This window comes from Ictalurus furcatus, chromosome 14, assembly GCF_023375685.1.
Source record: "Ictalurus furcatus strain D&B chromosome 14, Billie_1.0, whole genome shotgun sequence".
In the NCBI taxonomy this organism is placed as follows: domain Eukaryota; kingdom Metazoa; phylum Chordata; class Actinopteri; order Siluriformes; family Ictaluridae; genus Ictalurus; species Ictalurus furcatus.
Window position 1 is genome coordinate 8,095,418 of NC_071268.1, and position 17,103 is coordinate 8,112,520.

Below are 17,103 nucleotides of genomic sequence, written 5' to 3' on the forward strand. Positions count from 1 at the left end.
TCAAATGTGCTTTGGGTGGGTTAGGGTTCCAGCTCTCTAAGTGGGTTCTGTGACCTTTAATAAAAAGGAAAACCTCTTTTATCTGGTTTAACATAGAACATTTAAGGGTTTATTCAGAAGGACAAAAAATTACATTTATTGCTTTTGGCAGACACCCTTATCCAGGGTGACTTACATTTATACAACTGAGCATTAAGGGCCTTGTGGATACCCTGCAATCAGCAAGAGCAGCAAATCCCCATTTGGTTTGGTTAAATCCCCTTAAAACTCTATGGATTGCTCAACAAACTGTTGTGACAAATCACAGCAAGTACAGACTTACACCGCTCTGGGATCCTGTCAGGTAAATGTTGTCTACAAATTCTGTATTTAACAATGAAATTATATTATGAAATTATATATGTATATAAAAGAGGAATACTGACGCAATGAAGGGATGTACTTGGTCTGAAACAATGTTTGGCAAGTGGTGTGTGTAAAAGTAACCTACACGTGAATGCTAAGGTTTCCCAGCAGAACACTGCCCAGAGCATCCCACTACCTCAGCCGGCTTGTCTTGTTCCCGTAGTGCATCCTGGTGCCATCTTTTCCCCAGGTCCCGTAAGTAACGCACACGCACCCGGCCATCCATATGATGTACAAGAAAACATCTTTTACATCGCTCCTCATGCATGAATGAGCCTTGAGTGCTCAATACCCTGTTGCTAGTTCACTGGTTGTCCTTCATTGTACCACTTTTGATGGGCACTAATCATTGGATACACCCAATAAGACCTGCCATTTTGGAGATGCTCTGACCCAGTCATCTCGCCATAACAGTTTGGCCCTTGTCAAAGTCGTTTTAAACTGTACCCATTGCCCATTTTTTTTTCCTCGTCCATTTTTCCTGCCTCCAACACACCAACTTCGAGAACTAATTTTTCACTTGCTGCCTAATGTATCCCACCACTTGACAGGTGCTATTGTAACGAAATAATCAGTTATTCACTTCACCTCTCAGTGGTTTTGATGTTATGGCTGGTGTATGTATGTATGTATGTATGTAGTACTGCAGCATTACAGCTCAGAGGTCAGAGTTAGCTCAGAAAAAGTTCAAATGCATTTGAATACAAATACATTTGATCTTTTTTTTTTTTTTTTTTTAACTGTATATGTACTGGAAAAGTGAACAAATAAACATGTTTGATAAATCATTCATTTAAAAAAAATAATGTGATTAATAGGACGCCTATTTTTTTTTTTTTTTTTTTTGGTTTTGTTGCAGAAAACCACTGAATCCAATATGGGCCATTTTGACCTACTTTATGCATTTGTGTCTGTGTTTTGGTTAATGCATTCTAACATTAAAGAGTCATTGGCGTCTGGCTGTCTATAGGGGTTCTATTTGGGAACTTTTCTCAAAGAGGAAACATTATGCTCTAAGGTTCTACATAGAACCTTGAATGATCACAGAGGCAAACTCAAGAACCCTTTAAGGAGCTAGACGGAACCTTTTTCTCTAGCTGTGGGTTTTTACAAATAAGGGCTGTTCATAGTTTCTTTGAATGGTTAAGGGTTATAGCTCTCTAATGGGATTCTATTCTGAAGGTTTTCTGAAAAGGGAAACTTTCTGTTATAGAGTATGCCATAGAAGCTTTAATGTTTCTTTTACAGAGTTATTTGGGAACTTTTCTAAAGGTCCCTCTGTTATAGGATTCTACATTGTACCTTAATGGGTTTCCTCAGAGGAACAAACCAAAGAACCCTTTGGGAGCTAGATGGGATATTTTCTCCAGCCATGGGCTTCTACTCTCTTAGGCATAAGGGTTTTTCACAGGTTTTTTTTTTTGGGCTGGTTAAGGGTTGTAGCTCTCTAAATAGGTTCTATTTGGGAACTGTTCTGAAATAAAAAGGCTAGGTTGTAGGGTTCTACACTGTCAAGGGTTTCCTCAGAGGGACAAATCATGATACCTTTAGAAAATTAGATGGCACTTTATTCAGTTTTATTATTATTATTATTTCTTGGCAAAGATTTGATTGACATGGAGTGCAAACTCCCTCACACCATGTTGCTTTGTATCAAGTGTAAAAATGTACAGGAAATGAATGTAGGCTACAACATTACCATCACACATTTGCACTGGAGTCTATAACTAAAACTCTATATTGCTCGGTGGTTTCTCAGTAGCCAACTCTACCCATATCTCTCAGACTCATCAGTGAACAAGCACTTGAGCGGAAAAACATGTGTGATTGAGAGCTGACCTGCACCAAGCTGCACCTGGCAGACATCCCGTCATGTCAGCACCCGTTGACATCCGAACAATGACTAAGCTCTCCCACTCAAGAGTGCACATAAGTGGGCCAGCTTTAAAAAAATGAGTCCTGTCCCACCTGACAGATTCTCAACAGCACTGTTGTGTTAGAAGGAGTCTGGGTAACTTGAGACAAGCATTCAGGCCAGTTTATACTGTACGCAAGAAGATTGTTAATTTAATATTAAGGTTTTGTCCATTATGTGTTAAATTAATATAGTTGGAAGGACAAGGAAAGGTTCCTTGCTCAGGACAAACTATGTTTCTTCTGATGGACCTCCTTTGAGCATCGCTAACATTTCTCCACAGGTGCTTGAGATTTCTTGGCAAGCTTTTCTTCATCTGAGTGTCTGAAGAAAGTGTGAGCAAGGCTTTACAGCTGTGAGTGTGAGTAATTTTTCCACTCTAAAAATGGGTATGATTATTTGTATCATCTAACCAAGGACCCAAGGTTCTGAATTTGTATAATGTGTATTTCATATGCAGTCAGCATGTACGGCCTGCTGTGTGAGAGTCTGCACGACTTCATCAAAGAGTCGTATGGAGATGATGTGTGGAAGCTGGTGAGGGAGAGGGCAGACGTCAGACTCCACTCCTTTGTCACACATCAGGTGAGAGATTGCATCTTTAAAATCCTTTTACATATACACTATAATATTACAGAAATGGTGACTGAATGGCTAAAATGGTTAAAAACATATCACCACATTACAACATAGTCCATTACATCAATACCAACAATGACATTTTACCAAAGCAAGGTCTTTGTTTACTACTTGAGAGGTGTAATTAGGATTTAATGACCACCTGTACAAACGTGGGTAGGACTAATCCGTGATGGATAACTAATCATCTCTCAAGAACCCATGTGGTGCAGCGTTTTTTTTTTTGTTTTGTTTTGTTTTGTTTTTCTTTTTAAATATATGAATTTCCATAGGCCTCAATAAAACTAGCACAGTGACAAAAGAATAGGAATTAAACTTATATCATTTATATTTGTTTTTGTGTTCTGAGAGATTATAATGGCTATATTTCATTGCAAATGCATGATAAAGAGTGACATCACAGTCCATGCATTAAACTCTTCTCAGCTTAAAAACCAAACCAAAAATCTAGCCACATTTTGTATCATTTGTTTTTAGTTATTTGTGTAGTACAGACATAGTTTGTTCTTTCTTAGACTTTTTTAAAATTATTATCACATCACTTCCACATAATTATATTCTTTTAATATTTCGAAAACCAAACTAACACAAACAGTGCTCTGTAACCGTCAGAGGTAAAGCTGTAACTTTAAGATTTCGGACATATGAAAGTCTACAAAATGGAGGGCTTTGTCGTTTCTCTGTATCATGAGATACAAGATGTAATTTTTGTCTTATTAACTTTGAGAGAGACTGGTGATGGACCAACTGTGTATATATAAACACATAAAAAGTATGACATTTTGTTCTTTAATAAAATGAAAAAAATTGTAATTGTGTGAAATGAAACACTTTAGGACGTACTGTTTGTAAAAATGAAACTGCTTCGTGTCGGATCTCACACACAACACTCCTTTGTTGATTTGTTTCCCTGTAACAGCATACCTCTAAGTGTTTTATTCCTTACTTGATGTTGTTCATGTTAACTAATATGTTAAATGATGCCAGTTAATGGAAGCCCATGCAAAGTGTTACCATTAAAACCATCTGTGTGTAGGTCTACAGCGAAAGTGTAATCCCACGCATAGCCAAAGCAGCAAGTGGTGTCACGGGCACTCCCTATAATGAGCTGATGAACTCCTGGGGCGTTTACTTTCTGGGCTTTGTTGGGAAGTATGGTTATGACCGTATTCTCAAGGTAAGTATTGGTCATTTATTGGCAGCGATTCCTCTGGCTTCACTTTGTGTACGTAATTTATAATGCAATTGTATGTTAATTGTGCTTCATGCAAATGTGTGTGTGTGCCAGGTGTTGGGTCGTCATGTGCGTGACTTTGTTAATGGTCTGGATAACCTGCATGAGTATCTGCGCTTCAGTTATCCTAAAGTGCAGCCACCCACCTTCTTCTGCCAGGAGGAGTCTGCTACCGGCGTCACACTGCACTACAGGTGGGAGAGAAGCGTTCGCGAGGACTCGTCAAGGGTTAAAGCAGCAATCAAAAATCAGGAGTAACTCTGAGTATGGTTAATTTATATCCTGTGTAGGTTTCAGCAGTGAGATCTATGCTGTTTTTAGACAATTGAGCTTGTACTGCTGAAAGAGGTATGAGAGCTAGGCTTGCTTCAGTGTCTTACTGTAAATGAGGGCAATACGGTAAATTCATTGTAATACCAAGTCAGATTTTTAGATTTGTATAATTCTGAAGACATAATCTTGGAACTTGGTACTTTTTTGCAGTGGTTCTCAAAGTGGGGTCTGTAAAGCCTAGTCTGTGATTCTTTATTTTGATACAGGGATAAACATCACAATACACAATTATCAGATCTATAGAATTTATTATTGAGTTTTTATATTACATTATTTACCTGCTTGGGAAATTCACCTACCAGGGAAATTCACTTATAACTGGTCAAGTTTTCCTATATGCAAAGGTGAAATCATGGTAATAATTAAAAGGTTTGATGTAAAATTCTAACCAACACATATCTGAGTGTAAAAAAAAAAAAATTAAATAAACATAAATTAAAACATAAATAAATTAATAAAATAAAGTAAAAAGCTGAGCAAGTTTAATTCATGATAATTTTCGGGTCAATGATTTGTTGTTCAGAAAATTAGAAGCTTAATATTTTGCCATTTTGTGCTTGGCCCATTTTTTTTTTTGGGCAGGAGTGTATAAATTTAAAAAAAAAAAAAAACTCTCATGTTTCTTTTTTGTTGTTTTTCCATCATTTAAGATGCATTTTGGGTCTAAACTTAATAAACCATTTTGAATTATCCAGATGTGTACCAGCAATTATAGGATAGCCAGCAACTATAAGAGGGTCGAATTAAAAAATCTTCTTAGTGCTGGATGTACTGCTAATGAGTCACAAATTACTATGTGTTTTTACAAAATAGCAAGAGGATGAGGGTTTAAAAAAAAAAAAAATACCTGCTGGATTTTTGACTTAAAAAAAAAAAAAAGAATTATATGAAAACACAATAAAGTTCCAGAGTACATACAGTATATTAACTAGAGGAAATATTAACTGTAGAATGGCCTACTTGTACTTCCAGGTCAGCTCTTTTCACTCAGTATTTTAATTCATGAATGTTTGAGTTCTAGGCTCCGTGTGCTGAAACAAATCGAAGTCAATTTTTTTTTTACATGAAAATAATAATTTCCTAATAGTTTTGCCAAGGAAAACAAAAATAAAATAAAAAGCTATTTTTCTTTATTTAAATTTGTTTTGTAATAATAAACAAACAAAACAATCATACTAGACCTATTTAATTACAGTAATTTGGGATGCAAATTAATTCCAGTTTCATAATACAGTATATTCATGTACTGTACAAGCTTATTTGACAGAAAATTGACCAAATAAGAAAAAAAAACTAAAAGCATTGATAATGTTAGTGCTGTAGTGAATGTTAAGTGTGTGTGTGTGTGTGTGTGTGTGTGTGTGTGTGTGTGTGTGTGTGTGTGTGTTTTGCTTGACGGGCTGCAGGAGCAAGCGTAAAGGGTACCTGCACTATGCTATGGGTCAGCTGAGGCAGATGGGGAAACAGTTCTACGACACAGACATCCACGTGGAGGTTCTTTCTGAGCAGCTGGTGGGAGATTATTCTCATGTCACTATGAGGTAGGAGCTCATCCACATTCACTACATCATCCAGCAGCATGCTGGAGCTCCTGCACTCCTCTTGACCTTTTCTTTACATTTGTTTTCAGATTGAACTTTGATAACTCTGCGTATCGCTACATTCAGAAAGAGGATGAAGAGGAGCAGGAGATTCTGCCGATCACGAGTGACTTTTTCTTTGAGGTGTTTCCCTTCAACATTGTGTTCAGACAGGTAGGACTTCTCTCCTCTCCTCTCCCCTCCCCTCCCCTCCTCTCCTCCTCTCCTCTCCTCTCCTCTTCTTTCCTCTCCTTTTCCCTCCTCTCCTCTCCTCTCCCCTCACCTCCCCTCCTTTCCTCTCCCCTCCTCTCCTCTCTTCTCCCCTCCCCTTCTCTCCTCTCCTCTCCTCTTCCCACCTCTCCCCTCCTCTCCTCTCCCCTCCTCTCCTCTCCTCTCCCCTCCTCTCTTCTCCCCTCCTCTCCTCTCCTTTCCTCTCCTTTTCCCACCTCTCCTCTCCTTTTCCCACCTCTCCTCTCCTCTCCTTTTCCCACCTCTTCTCTCCTCTTCTCTTTTCTCTTCTGTTCTCTTCTATGTCTCTTCATTTCTACTCCTCTCCTCTCTTCCCTTCTATTTCTCTTCTAAATCTCTTCATTTACTCTCTTCTCTTCTCCTCATTTCTACTCATTGTCTTTTCTCTTCTTGTCCCTTCTCTTTGTCTCTAGTTTTTCTTTTCTTCTCAACTCTTCTCATGTTGTTTTCCTGTCACTTCTCTTTATCTTTTCTTCTTATTGTATCTTTTTTCTCTTCTCTTCTCTTTTACTCATTGTCTTCTCTTCTCTCTTATAGTTCCTTCTCTTTTCTCTACTTTACTTTTGTCTTTTCTTCTCATCTCTTCTCAATTTGTCTTCCCATATCTTCCCTTTATTTTTTCTTATTACTTTCTCTTCTCTTCTCTTCTCTTCTCTTCTCTTCTCTTCTCTTCTCTTTACATAACGATGTTTATTGTCATCAATAGGACATGGTGGTGCACAATGTTGGCTCTGGTTTGGCCACTGTCTTTCCTGATCTGGATGGGAAGAAGATTAACGATGCTTTCCTACTGGCACGCCCCCTGGTGGAGTTCACCTGGAACATGGTGTATAAATCGTCTCTAGCTATCATAATAGTGCTGCTGATTAGACATGAACCTCCCATAGTCAGCCCTAACCTCCTCTAACCTATAGCAGAAAGTTTAAACCTCTGGCACAACCCTTACACACCATTCACTATACAGAGAAATTTACAGAAGATGAGCCTGATGTCTAGTTCTTCTCTCCAGATCATTTCCCATCCCAACAACCTGTTTGAAATCATGTCTAAGGAGCCTGTCAAGAGGGAACGAAACCTTCATAATAGAGTCCAGAGTAAGGAAGGTCCTATTTAACCACTGCACAAGATTCATTAAAGTTTTACAGTTGAGATTTTAAAAAGAGCAGCATCAGTGCTGAATCCATCGTTTTGTCTGTTCATCACAGACTCTGATTACGAGAATGCTAATCGCTCTGCTGATGTAGATGTGGAGCTCATGGCCTTCCAGTCCATCATTGGAGATGACTACAAAGGTCAGACATCTCTCTCTCACTCACTCACACACACACACACACACACACACACACACACACACACACACACCCCTAATTATAACATTCGGGAAAAAATAAATCTCTATTGTGCAGATTGTTTTCTTAGCATGAACACATAATAATTTATCTCTCTTGAAATCTTTTGCGGTGATTAAATTGGAAGTAAGAAAGTGCTCATTTTGAATGTTTACGATTGTAGTCTTTTATTTCACAGCAGCTGATTCATTACTCTAATGTTTCTTTGATTGTATTTATGTTAGTGGGCAAAAACAGAAAAAGAAATTGCTTAAAGAAGCCACTCTTTGGTGTCGTCTTTGTCTTTGGTTCTGCTTTGCCATGGCAGTGTTTGAATGATGTGCTGTGTGTGTGTGTGTGTGTGTGTGTGTTTTGTTAGATGGAAATAGTGCCAACGCCATGGAGAGCTGGGGCGATGGCAGCCGCTGCCTCAAACTGAAAGGTCAGATGAGATACATGCCTGAGTGGGAATCCATCATCTTCCTGGGAACACCTGTGTAAGATGCGGACACACACGCGCACACACACACACACGTACACACACACACACGCACACACACACAGAAAGGTGATAAATTAAAGGAAAGTAAGGTGCTGGGTTCAAGAATAGGTTCATTCTAAAAACTTTAATGTCTAATTTATTTTCTACTAATCTACTACAGATTGTTATATGCAGTATAGAAGAGTGCACTGGATAGATTCCTGAACTGAAATGTATTTCAGAAGATTGCACTTAAACATTTCACTCTGACTGCACAGACATTTTTTAAGAGTCAGTATCTGATTCCAAACTGAATTGATTAGGCTTATGTCTGTTTCACCCTGGCATGGAGCAATCCACAAACTAGAGCAAAGCATGACATTTACTATCTGAAGAAATACAGTAGCTTGCAAGTTTTTAGACATCTTTAAGCAGACTGATGGTTAAACTGGATCCTTATCCTACATGATCTTTGCAGAGAGATTAAGCAAATAATAATAATAATAATAATAATAATAATAAAAAAAAAAACTTTTCCACATTGTTTTTGTGAAATCTATTTGGGGGGGGGGGGGGGGGTTGGTATATTTTAATATACTGGATAATGTCATGACTCACAAAAACAACTGAAGCATAATTTAATTTATTAGTCTCCTGAGTCATAATTCAGTCTTTATTATTTACGTAGGATAAGACGCACTGTAACACCGACTACGTTTACATGCACATCAAATTCTGTTTGAGATCTATATTTGGGTTGCAGCCATATTCCGAATACAATGTTTATATGCGTACAGGCATCGGAATATTCCTGTATACATGGTCGTTGTAAGTATGCCTGAGTTGCCATTCCTAAATACCTAGCCTACAGCTGTTAGCACCCACAATTCCTTTCAGACTGAGCATGCACGTATATCTCCTTTCAGTAGATTTACTTAATAAGGTGTTTACATACAACACATTTCCGATTAAAACAGGCACATTCCAGGGGTGGGAATCACAATTTGGGGAATCACAATTTGTCTTAATCCTAATCGGGCAATCGGATCACGGAGTTTACATGACAGTACTAATTAGAATATTGCTAAATTCAGATTCATATCAGAATATTCATGTGCATATAAACGTAGCCATTTTCTCCTCTAAGCTGATTGAGGAATTAATGCATGAGTCTAATTTGACACGTGTACATGTTTGTGTTTGTGCATGCGTGTGTCTTTTTTTTCTGTAGAATGGAGAGTCTGAGTGCTATGTTTAAGACTGGACTCTACATTAATGACCTGAGCATGCACGACTCCAGTAGAGACCTGGTGTTGGCAGGAACCCAGCAATCTGAAGAGCTAAAACGGGCTCTCATACAGGTACCTGAAAGTGTGTGTGAGAGCTTGTACTGTACATGTTGCCAGAGGAACAACCATGAATTGTACTCCCAAGTCATACACTACAAACTCACACTACTATATGTGCTGCGCAGATTGAAGCGTTTGTCTTCTCCTTTTGTTCACGTATATGTGTATGCACATGTTCTATGACTCCCAACTCATTAGCAAAATTTTGGAATGAGGTTTTCTTAATTCCGTCAGTTATGCGTCAGAGTTATTGTTGGACATCCCAGTCTTTGTTTGTTAAATGATAATGCTGACCCTAATGCGAATGCTAATGCTAATGCAACGTATGATCTTTCACACTGCACTAACTGCTGCCAAGAAGGTAATATTTAAAATTTGATACAAACCGGCAGACAAAATGTGGCTCTTAGAACTCAATAATATTGCACTGCTAGAACGCTCAACAGCGAGAATTAATAAAGCTAAACCCAGAACAATTAAGGCATGGCCTCATTTTATTGAGAAACTCTCGAATATAATATCTCAATAGAGCAAATGAGAATATTTAAAGTCACCCAAAAGAGGCAGTAGTTGGTATCTTCGATGTGTGCTAATAGCTTGCACCACCCTCCTCCCTCCTCCCACCATTTATTTATTTGTTTGTTTGTTTGTTTTCTCCTCTTTTTTTTGTAATTTTTTTGTCATGTACAATGACCATGTTCTGCAATAAAAAAACAAAACAAAACAATAATTAAAAAAAAAAAATTATTGTGCTCTGCAAAATATATTGACATATATTGGATGTTCTTCTGGATTTGATAAATTTATAGAGAATATTTTAATTTATCATCTCATTTCTGCTTATCCACTCTTTCATCAAGCTTATTAAGAGTCTATCTAAAAATCTATCTGCAAACATTTGCATTAAAATAAGATAAGATAAGATAATACTTTATTAATCCCCAGATGGAGAAATTAGGGTGTCACAGCAGCAGCCAAAAAAAGACAAAAAGAAAAGAAAGAGTTAAGAGATAGTAAGGAGAACAATACAGGGATATATAAAGAGTATATACAGGATGTATAAATATGTATAGACATAAGCGCAAATTCTATATACATTTTATATATATATATATATATATATATATATATATACACACACACACACACACATATATGTATGTGTACATACTGTATGTACTTGAGGCATGTTTAAGTGCAACAAGTGTTTACATGCACATTGTTCAGTGGGATTGTTGATTTGACATCAGTATATTATATATATATATATATATATATATATATATATATATATATATATATATATATATATATATTATATAAGAGTCTGATAAAAGGTCAGCGGTGCATTGTGTTCATGTTTGCGCCCTCCTCTTTTTCCCTTACAGGAGCAGAAGAAATCGAGCAAGCTGGAGGAGAGCATGAAGATGTTGGATTATGAGATGAAGAAGACGGACGACTTGCTGTACAGGATGATTCCCAAACCTGTGGCTAAGAGGCTGCGCAAGGGAGAGCCTGCAGTGAACACGTGCGAGGTCAGAAGACACTCTTACCTCCCCAGTGTCTCTGTGCTGTCTCACAGCCAAGTGAAGAAGATTTACCTTTATTTATATAAAACACATTTAGAGAGTGTTGGTTAAAAATACAGTACAGAATAACACAACGAATAACAGAGAACCAACATATAGGAAAACTGCATTTAGAAAAGTCATTTGTAGGAGATGACATTATAAAATAAAAAAGTATAAGCTTTAACACAGTCTTTTAGTTGTATAGACAAGGCAGAAGAGGTTCAAGATATACTGTGGTGCTTGAAAGTTTGTGAATTTTCTATATTTCTGTATAAATATGACCTAAAACATCATCAGATTTTCACACAAGTCCTAAAAGTAGATCAAGAGAACCCAATTAAACAAATGAGACAAAAAGTATTATATACTTGGTCAGTCCAGGGGAGGGTAACAATGGTCTTGAATTTCCTCCATTATTACACAATCTGTCTGACTGTGGATTGGTGGAGTCCAAACTCTTTAGAGGTGGTTTTTTACAACTCTTTTTCTGAGGTCCTCAGGAATCTCTTTTATTCATGCCATGGTACACTTCCACAAACAGCGGTTGTGAAGATCAGACTTTGATAGATCCCTGTTCTTTAAATAAAACCGGGCGCTCACTCACTCACACCTGATCGTCATCTCATTGATTGAAAACACCTGACTCTAACTTCACCTTCAAATTAACTGCTAATCCTAGAGGTTCACATACTTTTTCCACTCACAGATATGTAATATTGTAAAAATTTTCCTCAGTAAATAAATGACCAAGTATAATATTTTAGTCTCATTTGTTTAATTGGGGTCACTTAGTCTACTTTTAGGACTTGTGTGAAAATGATGATGTTTTAGGTCATATTTAGGCAAAAATATATAAAATTCTAAAGGGTTCACAAACTTTCAAGCACCACTGTAACTGTGTAACATGCAATTAGATACAGCAAGATGCAAGTGTGTAATCTCAGCGTGGTATTTATTAGAGGCAATGCAAAAGATGTGAAATCCCCAAACTTGCACATACACGGTAAAACAGGCTCGGAACTAAACGATAGAAGAATGCAAATAGCAAGAATGAATAATTCGACTTTGCATTGAGGCAATGAAATGGTAAAAAGGTATGCATAGAAGTAAAGGCTTCAATCAAATGAGGTCACAGACCAATGACAGGACAGGGGCGGAGCTAACATTAGAATAAAAACACAGGAAAAGCAAAACATAAGCAAAAGCACATGGAGTGAACTCGAAAGTAAAACGAAATGAGAGCAGTGTTTGTTGTGCAAGCTGAGAGGAGGAATTCACGGCATCCTGCCAACTCATTTTCATATTCAGCGTCATACTGTTCGGTTACTGCATTTTTTTTCAGGCTTTTTCAGTTAAGAGATTTCTAAATTTCCAAAATTAGTTTCTGCTTTTTTCTTCTGTTCGAAACTACATTTCGTACAGACACCAACGTACCAATCAGAATTAGCCATCTGCTTATATTAGCTACCCTCTCACTCCAATTACAGTAACTAAAGTGCCCTACTCACTGGCCTCTTTGGCTCTGAGCAAAACTGCATCTAGTTCGAATTTTCTCCATAATATAGGCACTGTTTTAGTCTAGTAGTTTATATGTGGTAATGGTGAGTAGTTCGTCGTCGTTGTTGTTGTTTTTAAATTGTTGTTGTTGTTTTTGTTTTATGCTGCTAGCACTAGGACTAAATCGATTACATTGCTGGAAACATTTTTAGTATCTTTTAGTTAATCATATTGTATTCATGGTTATATATTTCTGTCATGGATATCATATTTATTTAATGACAGATTTTTAGATTGTGATCATTTTGGTATTAACAGCTAACTTAATTCTATATTTAAAAGATAATGCTTTTAAATATATATTGTTTTAGTAAATATTGTCTAATATTGCTTTTTAGAATTCAAAACGGGGCAATTTTCACAAGGTTTTAGGGTAACACACAGCTACATATAGTCCATATAGTGGTGGTAGGAACCACCAGTAAGATAGATCCAAGAGAGAGCATATACAATAAATACATTAAATTGGACCCAAAGACAGAACCTTGATTGCAGCTGTTGATGGAAAAGAAATAACTGAACTACATAACCAAATGGCAGGGCAAGAAATTCATCAGGCATTCAAGAGAGACTATTATATTTTACAGATTATACTTCTGTCCAAAGGTTTGTGGTCACTTGGCCATCACAGCCATATGTGTTTCTTAAACATCCCATTCCAGATGTATTCCAGATGCTGTTATAATAACCTCCACTCTTCTGCCAAGTCTTTCCACTAGATTTTGGAGCGTGGCTGCGAAGATTTGTGATCATTCAGTTTCTAGAGCGTTAGTGAGATCAGGTACTGATGTCAGGTGAGGAGACCTGAGGGGCAGTCGGTGTTCCAGTTCATCCTAAAGGTGTTCAATGGGGTTGAGGTCAGGGCTCTGTTCAGGACACTTGAGTTCTTCCACTCCAAACGTGCCAAACCATGTCTTCATGGAGCTCGCTTTGTGCATATTTGAAGTTCTATAACGTTTTGATCTTAATTAAGCTCAGTGTTATATGTGAATGTGTATCCAAGGTGTTCCCAGATGTGACCATCCTGTTTAGCGATGTGGTGGGCTTCACACGCATCTGCAGCCACATCACTCCCATGCAGGTGGTGTCTATGCTCAACACCATGTACACACTGTTCGACACACTGAGCGAGAAACACAGAGTCTTCAAGGTGAGTTATTTAAAGTGGCATTCACGTGTCTACGTGCACAGTATGTGTGTGTGTGGGCTTATATTAGTTCACTAATGATAAACCCATGAGCTTCTGTATGTATGTGTGTGTGTGTGTGTTCCAGGTTGAAACTATAGGAGATGCCTATATGGTTGTAGCAGGAGCTCCAGAGAAGACTAAGTACCACGCCCATAACATCTGTGACATGGCCTTGGACATGGTGCGCTCCATTGACCATCTCAAAGACCCGTCTAATGGAAACAACATTCAGATCCGAGTGGGTGTGTGGTCTCCTGATATTTTTTTGTGGTTTTAAATGTCAAGTTGAATCATATTCACAAGAACTGGAGCCAGCATGAATATCTGTCACACAGCATTACAGTGTGATTTTCAGGCAACAGAAGTTTAGTTTCCATTACAGTAAAGCTCATCGAGTTATTTTGACAGTGAGGAATTCAAATGGTTCCACTGATGTCAGACAAAAAGCGTTATATATTTACATTTCAGGGGTAAATTCATGATTCATAAATGATACATTTATTAGCGAGCACACTGGACATACCCAGTCTCAGTGGCTGTGGTTCAGGTGGTTGAGCGGGTTGGCCACTAATCGTAGGGTTGGCGGTTCGATTCCCGGCCCATATGACACCACATGCTGAAGTGTCCTTGGGCAAGACACTGAACCCCAAGTTGCTCCTGATGGCAAGTTAGCGCCTTGCATGGTAGCTCTGCTACCATTGGTGTGTGAGTGTGTGTGTGTGAATGGGTGAGTGAGACACAGTGTAAAGCGCTTTGGAACCACTAAGGTTAAAAAAGCGCTACATATGTGCAGACCATTTACCATGTTTTGGTTGCCTGGAAACCTAAGTAACTAGGTTAAACATTTAGTAGACAAAATAATGGAATAGCATATGGTCAGCTAGTTAAATGCTAAATGCTAGTTAATACAGAGTAAGGAATATTAAAAGTTTTTAACGTAGCAAATCAAATTTCCAACCTTGACAAAAAGTCACCAAATAGTTGACGAACATTTCAGCTCTGAGCTCATCTAAAACAAAAACAAAAGCATTATTCGAGACTGAGTTTTGTAAACTGGAGAGTTACTGTACAACCCCAATTCCAAAAAACGCTGGGACACTGGGTACAATGTAAATAAAAACAGATTGCAATGATTTGCAAATCTCATAAACCCATATGTTATTCACAATAGAGCATAGAAATCATATTAAATGTTTAAACTGAGGAAATTTTTAATTTGATGGCCGCAACGCATCTCAAAAAAGTTGGGACGTGCCATCAAAAAGCTGTAAATGTAAGTGTTACTGAAAAGAAACAGCTGGAGGTTGATTGGCAACAGGTCAGTAATATGATTGGGTATAAAAAGAATATCTTAGAGAGTCTTTCAGAAGTAAAGATGGGATGGAATATAAAAATATATTTACTGGGTGATTATAATATAACCAAATTGACTTTCAATTAAAGTTTCCTCTTGCCTTCCAATCCCTTAAAGTCCCCATGAAGCCAAAATGGAAGTTTTGTGGCTTTTATTATGAATATGTCAGCCTTAAGATTATCTATAAACCAGAGTGCTCCAAAACAATGACAAACTTCACATTTGGACTTTATATGCATTGAAAATTTCCAGTCTCTCTCTACCACCGATACAGATAAACAACTTTGATGACCTCATTCTGTACTTCAGCTTCTCATCAAATTTTTCTGTCCAATCAAATGCTTTCTAAAATCTAAAGAGTCCCGCCCCCAACATTATAAATATCACCTTACCTAAACGCTATTGGCTATTTATAAAAGGGGGAGGAGTCACTCGATATGTCCAACCATGACTTCCTGTTTCAGTGGAAATTACATCAATACATCAAATGATGCTACGCATTTCAAGGCACTTTACAGGGACTTTAAACCAACTCTGCACTTGGATCCATTCTCCTCTCTCTCCTGCCTCCCAGGTTACATTTATCGGTGCTGCAAGGTTTCACCAAATGACCAATCATGCACCTGAGATACATGTAGTATCTACATGTAGAGTAACAGAGCGTGCTATGTCTAAGCACACACCCCTTTTATCTTGAGTATTACCTCTCACTAATAATGTTATTCCTATACCTAACCCTAACCTAATCTCTCATAATTAAACACACACAAAGCCACAACTAAACATCGAGCAAGATGTTTAAAACTACGAATATTGCAATGATACAGTTTTACAAATCGAAATGACTTATGATAGCAAAGCATGTAATACCTATAACTCTAGGCAACATCAGTCATCAATCACCTCAACAGGTAACATTACATTAAAAGAGAACAATCCTATATAGACATATACAGTAGAGAGACATGCAGAGACAGTATTAAGCTTTAAGCTTTAAAGTTCAGACAGTGCACTTTAACCACTGTAACCACCACCATGTAATGTATTTGACCTCTGACCTTTAACTCATCGATTCTTCTTTCAGGCATCCACTCTGGAATGGTTGTCGCTGGCGTCGTAGGTCACAAAATGCCTCGCTACGGTCTTCATGGTGATACAGTTCACACGGCGTCTGCCATGGAAAGCAATGGAAAGGTGCACACAGACATATAGAGGGTGTGAGGGTGTATGTGTGTTATGGTGTGATACAGTTATTGATACACAAGCTATGGATATAAGTTATATAATAAAGATGTTTGTAGGAAATGTGTCAAATAGAACTTGTAGTAAATGAAAATAATATCACACGCTGTGGTACCTCACATCTTTGAACGTCTTTGTTGCAGCAAGCAATTATTATTGGATTAACTGATTAATTGATTGATTCATTTCTTGGATTATTGTGTGTGTGTGTGTGTGTGTGTGTGTGTGTGTGTGTGTATGTGTATTATAGGAGATGCACATCCAGCTCAGCAGTGCCACATATGAGCACCTGAAAGGCAGTCACTTTATCTTCGAGAGACGTGGAACAATAACAATTAAGGTGAAGCTAGAAATGCATACCTAAGTAACTTACTAACATATCCCAGGTAACATAAATAACTTTACATATAAATGTATACCATATAACTGAAGCGCAAGAAGTTGTCATACACTGTTAGACAAAAATCTAGGAAATGTTCATAACTATTTGTTGGTGGTATTGGAAACAATATACATCTAACTGGCCACCTACATTTGTCTTGCCTGGTCTGTGAGTGTTTGTCTGTAGGATTAACTCATTCACTGTCCCATCAGGATCTGAGAAAGGCTAGTTAATAAGTCTTTAAATATGAAATTAAATTATTGGTACCGATTTATTTTTACAGTACGGTGTGTGC

At 37.7% G+C, this 17,103-nt stretch overlaps 1 protein-coding gene across 1 annotated transcript; it reads left to right on the forward strand.

Annotated features, from left to right (window-relative positions):
* Window positions 1–256: 256 nt before the first annotated feature.
* On the forward strand, window positions 257–16,793 carry LOC128618399 (soluble guanylate cyclase 88E-like). Its single transcript, XM_053641975.1, has 15 exons — window positions 257–2,905; window positions 3,996–4,136; window positions 4,248–4,387; window positions 5,933–6,067; window positions 6,157–6,280; window positions 7,062–7,241; window positions 7,365–7,449; window positions 7,561–7,647; window positions 8,063–8,180; window positions 9,396–9,525; window positions 10,902–11,048; window positions 13,645–13,791; window positions 13,916–14,072; window positions 16,269–16,378; window positions 16,677–16,793. Exons 1-15 carry the CDS (start codon window positions 2,762–2,764, stop codon window positions 16,788–16,790), a joined length of 1,959 nt encoding a protein of 652 aa, XP_053497950.1. The 5' UTR covers window positions 257–2,761; the 3' UTR covers window positions 16,791–16,793.
* Window positions 16,794–17,103: the final 310 nt, after the last annotated feature.